Below are 14,638 nucleotides of genomic sequence, written 5' to 3'. Positions count from 1 at the left end.
AACAGATTCATCTAACCCTTTTGCTCATTTACAAATGGATTGTTAATAAGAAAAATACAGAAGATGAAATTTAAGCAACAGAACTTAATAAACACTTTGAATATTTACCATCTTATTTCCATGTAGAACTTTTAAGTGCTAAGTACTATGATCTCATATTAAGAAATACTCGCTCTTTTTAGCTGAAAAAAGAACATAAAGAGAACAAACTGTTTTCTTAATAACCTAGATTTTTCAAATCAAGATTTTGCATATTATCATCCAAAGGCATGAGCCTGATGTTTCACACCTGACTTTTACACATAAGTCTGTCACAAGATCAGTGTGTGCATATTAATGAAAAGTCATTTTACACAACTCTTCAAACAACAATATTTAATCATTTTTACATCAAAATCACTTTGTAGCTCACCAGCATTTTCTGTTTTTCTTTAAATATAAACCCAAACATTTTTAAAAGTAGTTTATATCCACAGGTTTAATGCATAATTAATCCTCTTTAAAAAGGGAAAATCCATGTGTTACGTGAAATACTTTCTATTATTATAATGAAATGCAGTAAGAAGAGCTTGTATTTCTATAAACTCTCTTCTCCCAGAATAATCAACTTTCAAAACAAAGTATTTTCACAAAATCTTATTTAACCTTCTTTTACAAAGCATGATATGTTGGACTTCTAACTTGGATTTATAAAATGACAAGTTATCATCTCAAGAGGAGGGAAAAAAAAAAGAATGTAGTCTGATATAAGGAAACTGTGCCAAATTCAGACTTTCATTTGCAAAAAATGGAACATTTCTGAGATGTCTCATACTTCTGAGGCACAACTCAGGCATCAATACCTTATTTACTACAGATACAATAATTTATCTCTTTCCAGGGATGCAATTAGGAAGCCATAGCTGTTCATTTCTGGATACATGTTGCAAATGTATGACTACAAACCCAAACAGAATTCTTATTCCTTATTCCTCATTTCCTCCTGTTCTCTTAACTCTGCTACTAACTTCACAAAAAATACAGAAGTAATCTAGAAATCTTTATTGCTGGAAAGCTATGGTGGGACTACCATTCTTTGTACAAAAATATTTTAATGCAGTTATTTAGAAATGTTAAGTAAGAGCATTTCAGTGATAAAATATTTCATTAGTGCTTCTGTTTGAGTATACTAAGCAATGTATTGGGACTTTTAAAAATATCTCAGGTTTCACTATCCGACCTGTCAATCTCAGACACCACTGTTACAATGGAAGCAGATGCTATGATGGAGGAAATCATCCCAACAGTGAGGTTCCGTATTGCCAGTTGAGACCCATGAAGTAAGATTTCGGTGTGGTGGAGTGTGTATTTTATATATCTATGGATATCAAAAAGATTATGGGAACTCTGCCAAGCATGTGTGAATGTGACCTGCCAACAAAACACTACGTCTCATCCAGCTTCTGGCAGGCAGGGTGGTTAGCTGTGATACAGGATATGCTGGCTGGAGCCAGCTCCAGCATTTGATGAGATGACAAATAGATCTTTCGTGGGTTTTGTCACTCTGAAGCATCACCAATATCACTCACCCACTCACTCCACGCTATGCAAAAATATCCATTATTTAAACACTTTGTATAAACTCAACAGAGATTGCTGATGAGGTATGAGATGCTCCATGGCTAGTAAAAGAACACACGAAAACACAAACAGAAAAATGGAAGACCTTATTTTGAAAGGATGAAAGCAAACAGAGAAACTGGAAGAAATAAAGTAAGCATCAGGTTCAATAAAATGATGAAAAGAAAGTCTTGCTGCAAAAACAGGACTATAAAGTGTATCAGTCTATAAGTGTACAACATAATGTAGCAAACAATAAACAGCAAATGAAACAGTCACACGATAGAGAACCTTGTGCATGAAATAATACAACTTTTTATTCATGTTTTATAGATTACTTTTATTTATTTTTGCTTTAATAATGCATATTCTGTTCACTCTGTGCAAAACTGGGGACAGAGGCGGGCATTTAAATCATCTAATGAAAATCAAGCGGAGATGAACATTCAGGTTCAGGAAGAGGCCTATCAAAACCAGGAAAGCTAAAAAGCCACAGCTGCTCAAGACAAAGCTGCTCTCAGCTGTGCCCTTTTGTCCTGCCACCTCGCACAAACCTGGCTTTACTGACTGAGCAGCTGTACACTGAGAAGGTGACCTCCGCTGGACACTGGGGACAGGAGTTGTCGTGGTAGCTACATTAGGGAGACCTGGCTTGCAACCGGCTCCAGTCAGTGTGTGGCAAAGAAAGGCACAAATCATTGCAAAGACCAGATTTCTGTTGGTTTGTTTCCTTCTTGTAAATACATTACTGTACACAACGTAAGTTTAAATTGTAGGGGATTTGGGGACATAAAATTGCATATTTAACAGAAGTTAAAACCATAACAAAAAGTAGGCTGTTCTATCTTGAAGCAAAAATAATCCCTCCAGCCCCAACATTAACATTCATTCCTGGCTATATGCAGTACAAACATTTTAAAATCTGTGACAAAAGACAATTAAAAACCAAAAGTCAAAATCATAAAGCTTGTAAACAGATAATCTGAAATACACTTTATTTATGGAAAAATATCATCAAAATAGTACCACTATGGACTAAACTGCCTGAGTTTTCATTTCACCTAGGATCTTGAAGTAGAGAGCCTTTAGCACAAGAAGATCAATTTCAGTCACAACTAGTGCTGCACAGCACTGCTTCAGGTGGGAAATTTGTCCTCGTTGGTGGTATTTTTGTTGTGCTATCAAAAACTGTTGTGCTAATCCTCCAAATAAAGGGATGTTGAGGCAATTCTTAAATCATTTGGCACAAAGTTATTTTGGCTGGGGCATAAATTTGAGTCTCAGTCATGAAGAATAATGCAACATTCCATCTATCAAGTATTCACTTTGATTGAAGAGCTTTCTTTATGTCATTAACTTCCATCTGAAAACAAACACACACAAATATTTGTGATGAAATTAGATGCTTTAACAAAGTGATGCACAGTTGGTGCCGCTTGAAAACCACATGTTCCATCTTGTCCACAGGTGTCGAGTATGGGTTTTACACAACTCTTATTTCCACAGATTTCACAAACTGAGGTGGCCTCCTCAGCTGCATAAGATGGCCACTCACGGCTTCCTCCTCTCAGAGCCTGACAGTTTAGTCATTGAATGTACTGCAAGACCTTTCAAACTCTTTAAGTGACAACTTTTACAAGCCACGCAGCTCGCTGCCAGGAATTACTTGCAGAATGAGCACTGTGTCCACGCACCAGCTGCTGTGCTTACACCCAGCACAAGTAAACTGAACTGTTGATGATGAGCACTGGTAGCTGAGGAACAAAACCTATTGCCTCTCTACTTATAGGGATGGCAGTTGCCTTCTACACCCATCAAGCCTGCATCCAGGCACCTTAAGGGCTCTGATGGATGTACAGCCATGTGGTAAAAGGATGTGGCTGAAACCATCATCAGCCCTAGCTGTACACTTGGCCCCTCTGACAGATGCTGGAAATGCTGAGGCAGGGCTATTAGATTTATTCAAACACACCCACAGTGCTCAACTGTGCTGTATCATCAAGGCAGTCTTCTTTAATACATGGACTGAGAGCTGTGCTATGACTACAAAAGCACTCTTAAACTAATGCAACTTTTGTTTACTGAACTCTCATCTTCATGTAAAGCTAAGAATGCCACCTTGGCTAGCATCTGAATGTTTACCAGGATAAGCAACATTTGAACTGGAGTAAAAGCATACAGCTATAAGATTGTAATTTTAAAACCATCAATGCAGATCTCTGTATAAAGATGTAAAGCCATCCTTGGAGGTAGAATCCAGACCTCTGAACAGTCTGGCCTGTTAGACTAAATCAATAACCGCTGTTAAAACTGTTCATTGATTTTATCTGAATAGATTTCAATTTTAGCTGAACATGAATTGTGTGTTACCAGAAGCCATACTCCTATGTGGTTGCACACATAAAGCCCTTCAGGCAGCCCTGAAGCACAGATACTGATGGTCCCCAGTTCTGCCACCCTTTGTCATGTTCCCAAGCACTTTACTGAGCAGGAATAGCCCAGTGAAATTAAAATTCAATTTTTTTTCCCTAGTACAAAGAAGTACAGTTGACCTATACCATAAAAATATAAAATATAATAAATACTAAACCACTTATGAATAGAATAGAACAGAACAGAACAGAATAGAATAGAATAGAATAGAATAGAATAGAATAGAATAGAATAGAATAGAATAGAATAGAATAGAATAGAATAGAATAGAATAATTTCAGTTGGAAGGGACCTACAATGATCATTTAGTGCAACTGACCACCTCACGGCTGACCAAGTTAAAGCATGTTGTTAAGGACATTGCCCAAATCACTCTCAGAAACCCAGAAAAGCAGTTTCAATGTCATTTCATATCAAAGCAGCACATCCAATGATCCCCACAAAGGCCTAGCTCCATGACTCACACAAGCAGGGCAGCATGCTACCTGGCAAATGACTAAGCCAGCGTGACATCATCTAGAGCTAAGGTACTACACAAACTGTAGCAGCAGTAACTGGGCTCTTAATCAGAGCACCTTCTATTATATTGTTTAGGATGCTTTAGTAAAGACAACCTGAGTACAATCTGTAGAGAAGACATAAAATTCTTGCTATATGAAATAATATTCCAAGCGTATCAACACTAAGATAAGCCTACTACAAAATATAAAGCTTTGGGAGACCACAAGTCGTTTAGAAAAGACATGATTTCATTTGTGACAAAATTAAACCATTAAAACTGAGACTAAAAAATCTCATAGTTTGAATCCTATATTGTGTTTAATTTTTTTTTAAATCTGTCTACTTGTGCTGATGAATTTTTAGATAATTATCAGGCTTTTCAGTAAGAAGCTGGTATTGCAATATATATGACACAGACTGGCAATACTATGAAGGGAACACGTATATCCTTTTCAGAAATGACAGTAGTTTTTCATTCACTGGAATCTAAGTATCTTAGAAGAGTTTTATGTCCCATACCTGAGGCTAAATCAAACCCGACAATACTTCCGTAACATTATAAATAATTTAAGTACCTGCAATCGTAGACGGATCTTCTTTTCTTCATCCAACTCGGACAGCAACTGTTTAATCTCTTTTCTGTTAAAAGAATGCAAAAAAAAGCTTGGAATGGAAATGATTAAACTAGTAAAATACAAAAGATCACCTCTTGGAGACATATTTTCCCTGCTTCACTTGTCACATTTTTTCCTCTGAACAACTATTACAGTCAGTATACTCTTGTATACTATATGCTATACTACAGAGAAGTAAGACTCACTACAAAAGGACAGTACCTCCACACCCCATATGGCTAATGAGTAATACAGTTCCTCCTAACAGCCCTGAATCCACAGCCTTTGCTCTGACTAGCTGTATTAACACCCAGTTGTCTTTTTTTCCATACAACATGTAGATGGATTGGCTGTTGGTGGGTTATGGGAACTGGTAACACAAATCCTGCATGTGCTATCACATACTTAATCCACTTAAAAGCTGTTTATGCCAGCAATATGATGGCTTCATTTATAAGACTTAACGATCCCAAATATGGATTTGCTGTCATCCTTCTTTGTCGGAAAGGGGAACAGAGCTATAAGGAGCAGACAACTTCTCATGTTCCCACTGAGCGATCTCAGCTTAAGACAGAAACCATTAGGTGGAAGCAGCCCCTCCAAGAAGGGCCGGGGAGACCAGAGGAGCAGGGGTCTGACTAAGAGGTTAAGCTGTGGGGCTCACTGGCTAGATCCAGCTTGAACCATGCCCTCCCACATCTTCTCCCAAACTCCCTGCACGCCTCTGTTCTGCCAGTCTCTGCATGCTGCTTTCCCTTTTATTTTTCCTGACTGGGTTACACACAACTGAAAGTGAAGGTTTAGCTTCCAAAACATTAAATGTTCTCAGGAGTAGCAAAAGCTACAGGCCAGCCCCAGTTTCTCCTAAAAAATGAGCAGCTTATAGAAAATAAAGATGCCCAACACTAAAATAGTAAGATTCAGGGTCATAAACACAAAGGTCTTTAAATGTCCTAATCACAATTCAATTACTTCATTTGTAATATTGAGTTTCCTGGGAAAATGTGCTAATAATCAAACAGCAAATTGATTTAATAATTTTATGAGCTTATAGTAACTGGTACTGCAACTAGAACAAATGCACCCCTTACTAAGATTATTGTACGAGTTCCCAAATAGTTATTGGCAAATAAAACAATATAAGAACCTTAATTGCTGCTTATAGTTTGTAACTTAACTTTACAAACACCCCATAAACATCTGCTTATGTCATAACACAGGAAAAAAAAGGTGTTACAGATGGATAGTGCCAGTCTTTTTTCCTGAGCTTCTCAGCCCTGAACGTGTTCTGTCAGATGAAAATCACCTTCAAACACAAAGGCAAACTGTGTAGAGTAACATACATGATGTCAAGTTCAGGAAGAAAATGCCACCACCATGCATGAACGGATGCATCCCACCTACAGCTGTGATTTGCAGTACTTACTTTTGCTGGTCTTTCATGGTTTCAATGATGGTTCTTAGCTCCTTAATTTGTGTTCTCAGCTCCTCCAGGGCAGTCTGACCTTGGCTCAAGTGCTCAGTCTTTGGCTTTCCTTCAGTACCAAACAGGGATGGGGAATTTGACCTGTGGCCTGTTGTTCCCATAGCAATTGAGTGAAATCCAGGTGATGGTGAAGGGGATAGTGAAGGTTGTACATTACTGCCACTAGCCAAACTTCCTGGTTTTGGAGGCAAGGAAGTTTTATTATCAGACACCTGCAACAAAAAGAGTAACATTTAATGCCTGGAGAAAGCTTTATGAAAATCAGACCTTTAACAAATGTCAAGTATTTTGCTGTTCTTCAGTAATGTTGAAAGTCCATAGTCAAACACGGACAGTTTTGCCCAAAGCATGACAAATATAACAATTAGTCATTATCTTTGTACATGTACATCAGAGGGACACAGAAGTTCAGACAGCTTCTGTAAGACTTTCCACAGTTGCTACAACCAGTCAGCAACAAGTGTTTCCAAGATCTCAGACTTAGCAGTGAAATGAACCAGGGACAGATGCTCAGTGTTTCTCAGAAGTTTGTGAGAACATACCTACATCCATGGACATCTCCTGCAGAGCACAAAACTGCATGGCCAAGAATCCAAGTTGTAATTTTTTTCAGGTTAAATTTACAATCATCAACCAAAAATTGAAGGAATCTTCAGCACCCAACGTTGCCCTTAGTATTATGAAACCATCAAAATATTCCTTAAGTTTGCTTGTTGGTATGATATAAAAACAAAATCCCATGGCTTCAAAATGATAATATATTAATAAGAAGTATGTACTGTACTGTCCTCTGAAGCTTCTGTGAATCCCCATAACTACCAATGGCTCTTTCTTCCTCCAGGAACTTAACAGAAAAACTCAGCATTAACCTTGTTACCCTGGAACCATGTGGCTAGCTCAGAAGGATCCCATGCTTCTTGATTTGTAATCCAGTGCTCTACTTAGTAGACAAGCTATAGAAAATCTTAGGTCCACGTACGATATATGACTTCACTGCATACACAGAACAAGTGTGTTATCACAATGACAAGTAAGATGAGCCTTAATTATTTATCATATTGTTATTTGGCAATGTTAATGTGTGCATTATACAACAGCTACCAGGAGTACCTGAAAATCTGATTTGGCCAAGAATAAGAAAAAGCACTTCCAACTCTGTCTTTGGAAAAGAAATATTGAAATTGAATGGAAAATAGGGTAAGATATTGAGAAAAAATGGTATGGAAATGGAAGGAGACATTGCAAGTGATGACTTGAGGACTAGGGTGGTGGCATTAGCTGGACAAAGTAACTGAGAGAAAAGTTAGTGGTCAGATGAAAATGAGGAGAAAATGTGATGGGGAGGGAAGCGCAGGACCCACTGAGTCCTGCAAAAAACAGTCTTCCCCACTACACAAGCATGATTGAGCACAGAACCTGTCTCGGGCAAGCACTACATAAAAAAAGTGTTCTGCAGAAAAAACAGTGTGACCATACAAATAAAAATGATGTTGTAACCACAAGAAAGCTGAATCGCTCCAGTCTTGAATGCTTGGCTTCATGACTTTAATACTATTTTTTAAACATTTTATATATATACGTGTGCGTGTTTGAGTAATGTGTACCTATAAACAGATCCTTCATGGATAATAATCCTTGTATCAGTAAATGCAAGTTTCCTTTGGAATGAAAAGAGATGTCAGCCTGAGTTCAAACCTAGAGCAAAGTAAGCAAGGCACAACTGGAGTCATCCACACTGAACACCTTATTCCAGATGTTAACTGGCTATCAGCATTAAAGCCTCAAGCAGCTACTTTCTGATAGCAGTCGTCTTGTTTTAGAGAAACAACATCTACATCCTTGGCATACCAGCATATAATCATGAATGTTGGCCCAAGAGCATTTCTTAACAAAAGTGCTTCCAGAAGAGGGAGCTATATAGCAAAACATGATCCTTCTAACTTGATCACAGAAGTGCATGACTTCATCTTTCAAATACTTTTGTTAGACTATTAGAATGTAATATTTGTTATTAAATGTATCCTTATGTACTAAAAAATAGTTCCAACCTCTAAAGCCTGATCTACATACTCCTTCTGTAATATTCGACCATCCTATAGTTTTCTAACAATATGCAGTAAGAATGGCACAAGCCTATAAAATGAATACAATTATACCAGTATAAAAAGTGATTATACTTACAAATTTAAATTCACATACTATTGGAGTGGGTCAGAGAGTTGTATTTTCTCTGCTCAGAGACTCTTCTAACATAAACTTAATTTACAGCTGCAAGAAAGGGCCTTTGTTTCTAAAATTTATTTCCCTAGATTCTCCGATTCTGTGACATGTATTTACACTAGAAGGATTTTTTCACAGTATGGTTATGGAGACATTTTAATTGTGCAATTCACTTTAGACTTGCATTTCAAACACAGAACAATCTTTACTAACCCTTACTATTTTAAGCTTCTCTAAAGGGCCAGTTACCAGGTGACTGTTGAATTAAATTTGAAAAATAAATATTTGAATACTGTTTTCAAAAATGAAGATGCATATTATAAGGTTAAGCAGAGATATTCCAATTAACTTACTTGTGATATTGTAACAGTTCTTGATTTCCTTGACACTTCAATAGTTTTGTGTGTAATGGAAACATGCTCCTCCTTCTCTTCTTCAGGACTTGGTGAGTCAAAGAAATCTGGGCTTGAAAGGGACGACTATGTAGACAAACACACACACACCCCAAGAGAGGAAAAAAAATGCAGGTATTTTCATTGTACAAGAATATAACAAAGGAAGAAGAAAAGCATGTATGTGATGACTTCTTTATTTTTAGTTACCATTTTCAAAGTAGCAATACTTAGAATAAGGACTCTCGCTCAACCCCCCTTCTTTTTTTACATCTTGCTTTCAAGGCTAGAACGCTTTCAAAGCATTTATGAAATTAGAGTTGAATTCAACATTACATCTTTTTCATTGCATTATATCATAACATGAAGGCACCTTCCTGTCCGCAAGAGAAGCTGTACCTGACTTGGCTAGGACGCCGAGCACCGTGCTGTGGGGATGCCAGCTCTGCCACCTGGGCAGCTCTGCCATGGCTTTGCTCAGTCCAGCTCTCACTCTGCTGCTCTTCAGAGGATCCACGCTACTGCTGCCTGTGCTTGGCCTCTTTGTAAAAGGTGCAAACAGGGAAGGTTCTTTCCACCCCTTGCTCCTTTCCCCATACATTTGACTGGGGAAGAAAGACCTTTGAACTTGTCTTTTATGTTTCTGCATTTATGTACATAGTCAATTTTGAAAACTTTCTCTTTTTTTTGTTTTGTTTTTTATTAGTTTCACAATAATTTTTGCTTCCCTCCACTTTTTCTTCAGCAACATGAACTTGAGTAACCATCAGTAGTTGCTCTCATTCTGATATTCCAGAATGCAAAAAAGCACAGAAATAAAGCCCCAAACCCAAAGACACTGGAAAACTAAGCAGTGGTTTCCGAAGTATGGTTTATGAGATCAACTTGTCTAAAGATACATATTAGAGAGTGAAATGTAAATCACCTTTATATTTACAATTGTGAGCTTAATGAGAAGAAAAACATGATGGCTCAAGGAGAGCTGCTGAAGGCTGAAACTGTCTGTCTTCAAAATCTGATAAATGTCCTAGAGAAACCAAGGGAGATGCTTCTTTTGGGAAACACTTTCAAAATCCTTAATACTTAGCACAAACTAGTTTATTCCAAAGATTTGTATAAAGGATTTTTCTGGCCTCAGTCACGATTGGCGGGGAATACTTGGCAGCACCCAAATAAGGGGGTATGAATCTTGTAAGGGAGGGAGTGTTTTAAACATCAGTATTCAAAACACTGGCAGTCTTTTGACACTCATTTTCCGAGCTGCATCTCTCTGCCTTGCTGTACGTGTGAAGGAATGGCCGTGTAACTGTAGTAAAAACACCAGGGAACACAAATAGGAGGGAAAAAGATCAGAAAAAGAGTGTTTTTAAAAGAAAAGGAAAATTAACTTACAGATGTGAGAGACTGGGAGGGTGGTCGCCTGCCAGTAGCTTTTGGTCTGGTTGTAGTTGGATGATTAAGCTTCTCAGCAATTGGTATTACAGAGTCAAAACCTTCCAAGTCTTAAAAATAAAATAGAATTGATTTGTTTTTCTGGCAATTGTCCTCAAAGGGAAAGAATCACCATTTTTTTTTAATTTCAAAGAAATCAAATCCCTTTTTCCCCATTGTGTCACAGTGTTCTGCACATATTTAGGCATCATGATGGCACTAAAAAAACCTGGAGGTCAAAGGCAGCTGTAATCCAGTCACCCTTGCCAAGCACAATTACCCTTCCATCTCAAACACAATAAAGCAGAGGGGGAATGCATAGAGGAGTCTTTGGCTTTGTTTCTGGTGTAGTGAAAGCTAAATGGCACCATGTGTCCTATGGCATGGAATAAACAGTTTCAAAATTTCCATCTTGTTATTAAAGGGGTTAGTAATTTTTTTCCCTGAATAACTGGAGACATAAGACAGTGCACGGGTTGTCTCAAGAACTGTACTGTCAGCGCTGCACCTGCAGCAATTGCTTAGGGGAGCACAGAAAGAGAATTATCAAGCTGGAAGTGATCTGTAGGTTCCCGGACACCTACAGCTGGAGGCAGCATAGTTTCCAGTAGCTATAGGTGAGAGGAAGATCTCCAGTAGTCCAGAAGTTATGGTAACTAAAAACTCCAACAGGCTCCTGAAGTGGTACAGAGCTCAGGAAAAACAGGCCTGCTGGAATGCAGTCTTGACTGTCTTCACGGTTAGTGAAATGCACCGGGAAAGTGTTTACTGAATCCAGCCACGTGTTAGCATGTTTACGTGAAAGAATGATGTGAAGGCTGAAGGAACACCGCAGCTTGTGATTACATGCCTGAATCAAATGGCTTAACACCATTCATCTATTTTTATGGGTTATATCAGTTTCACTCACCTCCATTTCAAAATGCACTACTGCATACGTTAAGCAGAAATGAGTCAGAAAACATACAAGAGGTACTTCAGACAAGATAAATGAAAATTCTGTAAAATTACTTTCAGACATGAATGAAACACTGGAATGATATTCATTATTCAGAGACTATTTTTCATTTCACAGATGTAGGAAGGAGTAGCTTTTAAGTTAATATATATACTGGGCACTTAATTTTCAGAACTGTTACAGAACAAAGAATCCCTGAAGATTTAGCTTTGTTGCTGTATTACAACCATCGTACAAAATTACACAATGGAAAAACGAATGAAATAATGGGTCTGTGCAGTAAACTATATGCACTGAAGGACACCTCAACTGATTCCAAGTACTCATAATTTGGCAGCTAGGAAGTAAATGGGATCAGACATCCCAGACATCATCTGGGAGAGAAGAAGAAAAAAAGAGACCTCTTTCAATAGTCCTGAAATAGTCTAAGGTTATTCACCTCCAAATACTACTCTATTTTTGGAGCAACTCTTCCTATATATAACCAGTGACTCCACTGTCCTCTACCATGTCTTTGTCTCATTGCTCTTTTATTGACTGTTGCAACCTATGTGCAAAGGTAGGTCACCCTCTCTGTCAATGCGAATTTGGCAATCCGAAGCCTCAACTTTATCCCAACATATCAGATGAGGCTACAGTGCTTTTAAAGTAAAAATGAACTAACATTAGCAGACTGCACAAAACCTATCTGGAGTCCTACAGAACTTTAGGGTTTCAGGAGAGGAGAAATAGAAGTAAAAATTTATTTTCTGGTGAAAAAAACCCATGCAAACATAAAAGCTGGTTTCCAGTAACGTTTCCCAGTTTGAAGCTGACGCATGAGATGGCTAAATGACTTGCTTAAGATCACACAGCAAACCAGTGATGTATTTTAATACATTGTCTTCATTTTCACCACTACATTACTTTGTTAAGTTGCACAGCAAGAATGTATTGACATCAAAAACATACATTCATCTATAAACATGAAGGTCACATACATGAGTACAAACAGAGGCTGAAGCAACCCTTCCATTTGTCCCAGCCACTCTTTCCCACCTAACTGTTTTTGCTATTTTTTTTCCTGAGCTAGTTTTAATCCAGCTCATTTTCCAAGAGCATGTGCCCAGTCACACAAATACCCATGCTGAAGGAAGGATCAGTAGCAGCACCAGAGGACTGATACAAGCTGTTAAAACTGAGAGGAAGAGCAGACTACTGCTTTGGTGGGCAGCAAACTGGCTGAAGTTACCTTGCAGCTTAGGAAGGCTCAGTGCATGACGTTCCCCTCTCTGTGTTGTTGTTTCTATAGTAAATGCCACTGTCCCTTCCTCTGTTCTTACAAAAGATTACACTAATATGAAAAACCATCAATGAAAAAAATAGTGAAGGCAATGTGTTTCTTTGGCTTAAATAAACTAATAGTTACCTAGAGTTCTGTGTTTGATCACAATAATCAAATATTCACGTTTAAATTGTAAAATGTATCGATAAAAAGAGAGTGTATGAATTTGTGTCCTTGAGACCCATGAGCACTTGCAGATAAAATTTGCTCCACACATTTTATGCATACCATGAAAGATGAACATTCCTGTGCAAAGCTTCTATTATCAAGAAATACTGGGAATCCTCATTTTTTTCCACTTCCGAATGCATTTCTGATAGCTAGAAAAAGAAACTAAAGCAGCCTATACCTGCACTGAATTTTTAAAAAAGAGCAGAGAGGAGGTTGGAAAGGCTCCACAGGTAGAATCTGCTGCCAAACTAGTGAAATCACAGCCATTCAGCTGATACTATAAATGAAATTCTATTTAAGTGTAAGGGGCAACACTTGGTGCAATGCTAAAATAGTAAATCCATTTCCAGTACTTCCATATGCCCTTTATCCCCCCATTTGTTCTCCTTATTTAGATGTGGTTCTCACACCCAAATCCACTCTGTATCTAACGTTATTACCACCTTCCACGGTCATCACCTATGAGGTATCCATTCAGGAAAATTTCCATCTAGTAAACTGGTAACTAGTAAAATGAGGAACATAACCACTAACAGACCTCCGCCTTACTGTCATCTAAACTGTTGATTCAGTAATGCATTCAACTCATACCGGTTATTTGATTATTTTTTGCTGATGGAAAGCAAGGTTATATGGGTGTGACTATATTATACTCACTGACGTCATTAAAAGCAGAGATTTTATTATAGTTTGTGTTTCTGTAGCTATCAGAAATTTGGAGTTTAAATTTACATACTAAGCAAAACGTAAAACCTTCCTGACCTGGACAAATGGAACACCATTAAAAATAAAGTCCAGTCTACTGTATTCACAGCCCTGTTAATTGCCAGTAAGGTAGCATCAGCATCCAACCAACCTAAACTCTGCACTGGTACAGCCTTCTCTGTGTCTAATAATAACAAACAGTAAGGAAGGTTGAATTGAACTCATAGAACGACTCATAGAACATAGTGGGCACCCATCAATTAACAGTGCCACTCCCTAATTAAAAAATACTTGATATTTGTTCAATAAATAAACAGATGCATTCATCATTATTACTGTCTGACTGATGAAGCTGGTAATTCATGAGATGGGAGGAAAAACATCAGAGTAATTCTAATATACTAGTGTAGTACACACAATAAAATGTCTGGCTTACTGAGCAAACATATTTAATTAATATGAAAAATGTTAGCTGTGCAATTATTCCCTGGGATCCTTCCAAGCTAGTTAGGAATAGGATGTATTTCCCCATTGCTGTGTTCATTTGAAGACATGGTTATTTAAAACACGATGATGGTGTTTTTTAAAAAAATGCCTGGATTCATGAAAACAATTTTGTAAGGAAAAAGTTTTCAGCTCATTAGACTTGTACCTTCCTGGAAAATAACCTTCAATTCTTATTCTTCCCCTGCCCCCCCCCCCCAAAAAAACCCCAAACTACCAGAAAGAAAAGGTTAACCAGTTATACTTCTTTCCTTACCCCTTTTCCCCCCTGCATTTACTATTCTAGCATAAAATGTGGCT

At 37.8% G+C, this 14,638-nt stretch overlaps 1 protein-coding gene across 5 annotated transcripts in view; it reads right to left on the bottom strand.

Moving 5' to 3' along the window:
• Nucleotides 1-360: 360 nt before the first annotated feature.
• The window catches only part of SH3KBP1 (SH3 domain containing kinase binding protein 1), a 238,498-nt gene continuing 224,220 nt past the window's right edge, over nt 361-14,638 (bottom strand). For all 5 annotated transcript variants that reach the window (XM_074858676.1, XM_074858679.1, XM_074858678.1 and 2 more), the window contains 5 exons: nt 10,638-10,747; nt 9,207-9,332; nt 6,574-6,845; nt 5,109-5,172; nt 361-2,962 (listed from right to left, as the gene is read on the bottom strand). In XM_074858676.1, the coding sequence (XP_074714777.1) occupies nt 2,921-2,962; nt 5,109-5,172; nt 6,574-6,845; nt 9,207-9,332; nt 10,638-10,747 (614 nt within the window). In that variant the 3' untranslated portion in view covers nt 361-2,920. The remainder of the gene's footprint in view (nt 2,963-5,108; nt 5,173-6,573; nt 6,846-9,206; nt 9,333-10,637; nt 10,748-14,638) is intronic.

Source organism: Strix uralensis, chromosome 2 (genome assembly GCF_047716275.1).
Source record: "Strix uralensis isolate ZFMK-TIS-50842 chromosome 2, bStrUra1, whole genome shotgun sequence".
NCBI lineage: Eukaryota > Metazoa > Chordata > Aves > Strigiformes > Strigidae > Strix > Strix uralensis.
This window is presented reverse-complemented; position numbering and strand designations above follow the sequence as displayed.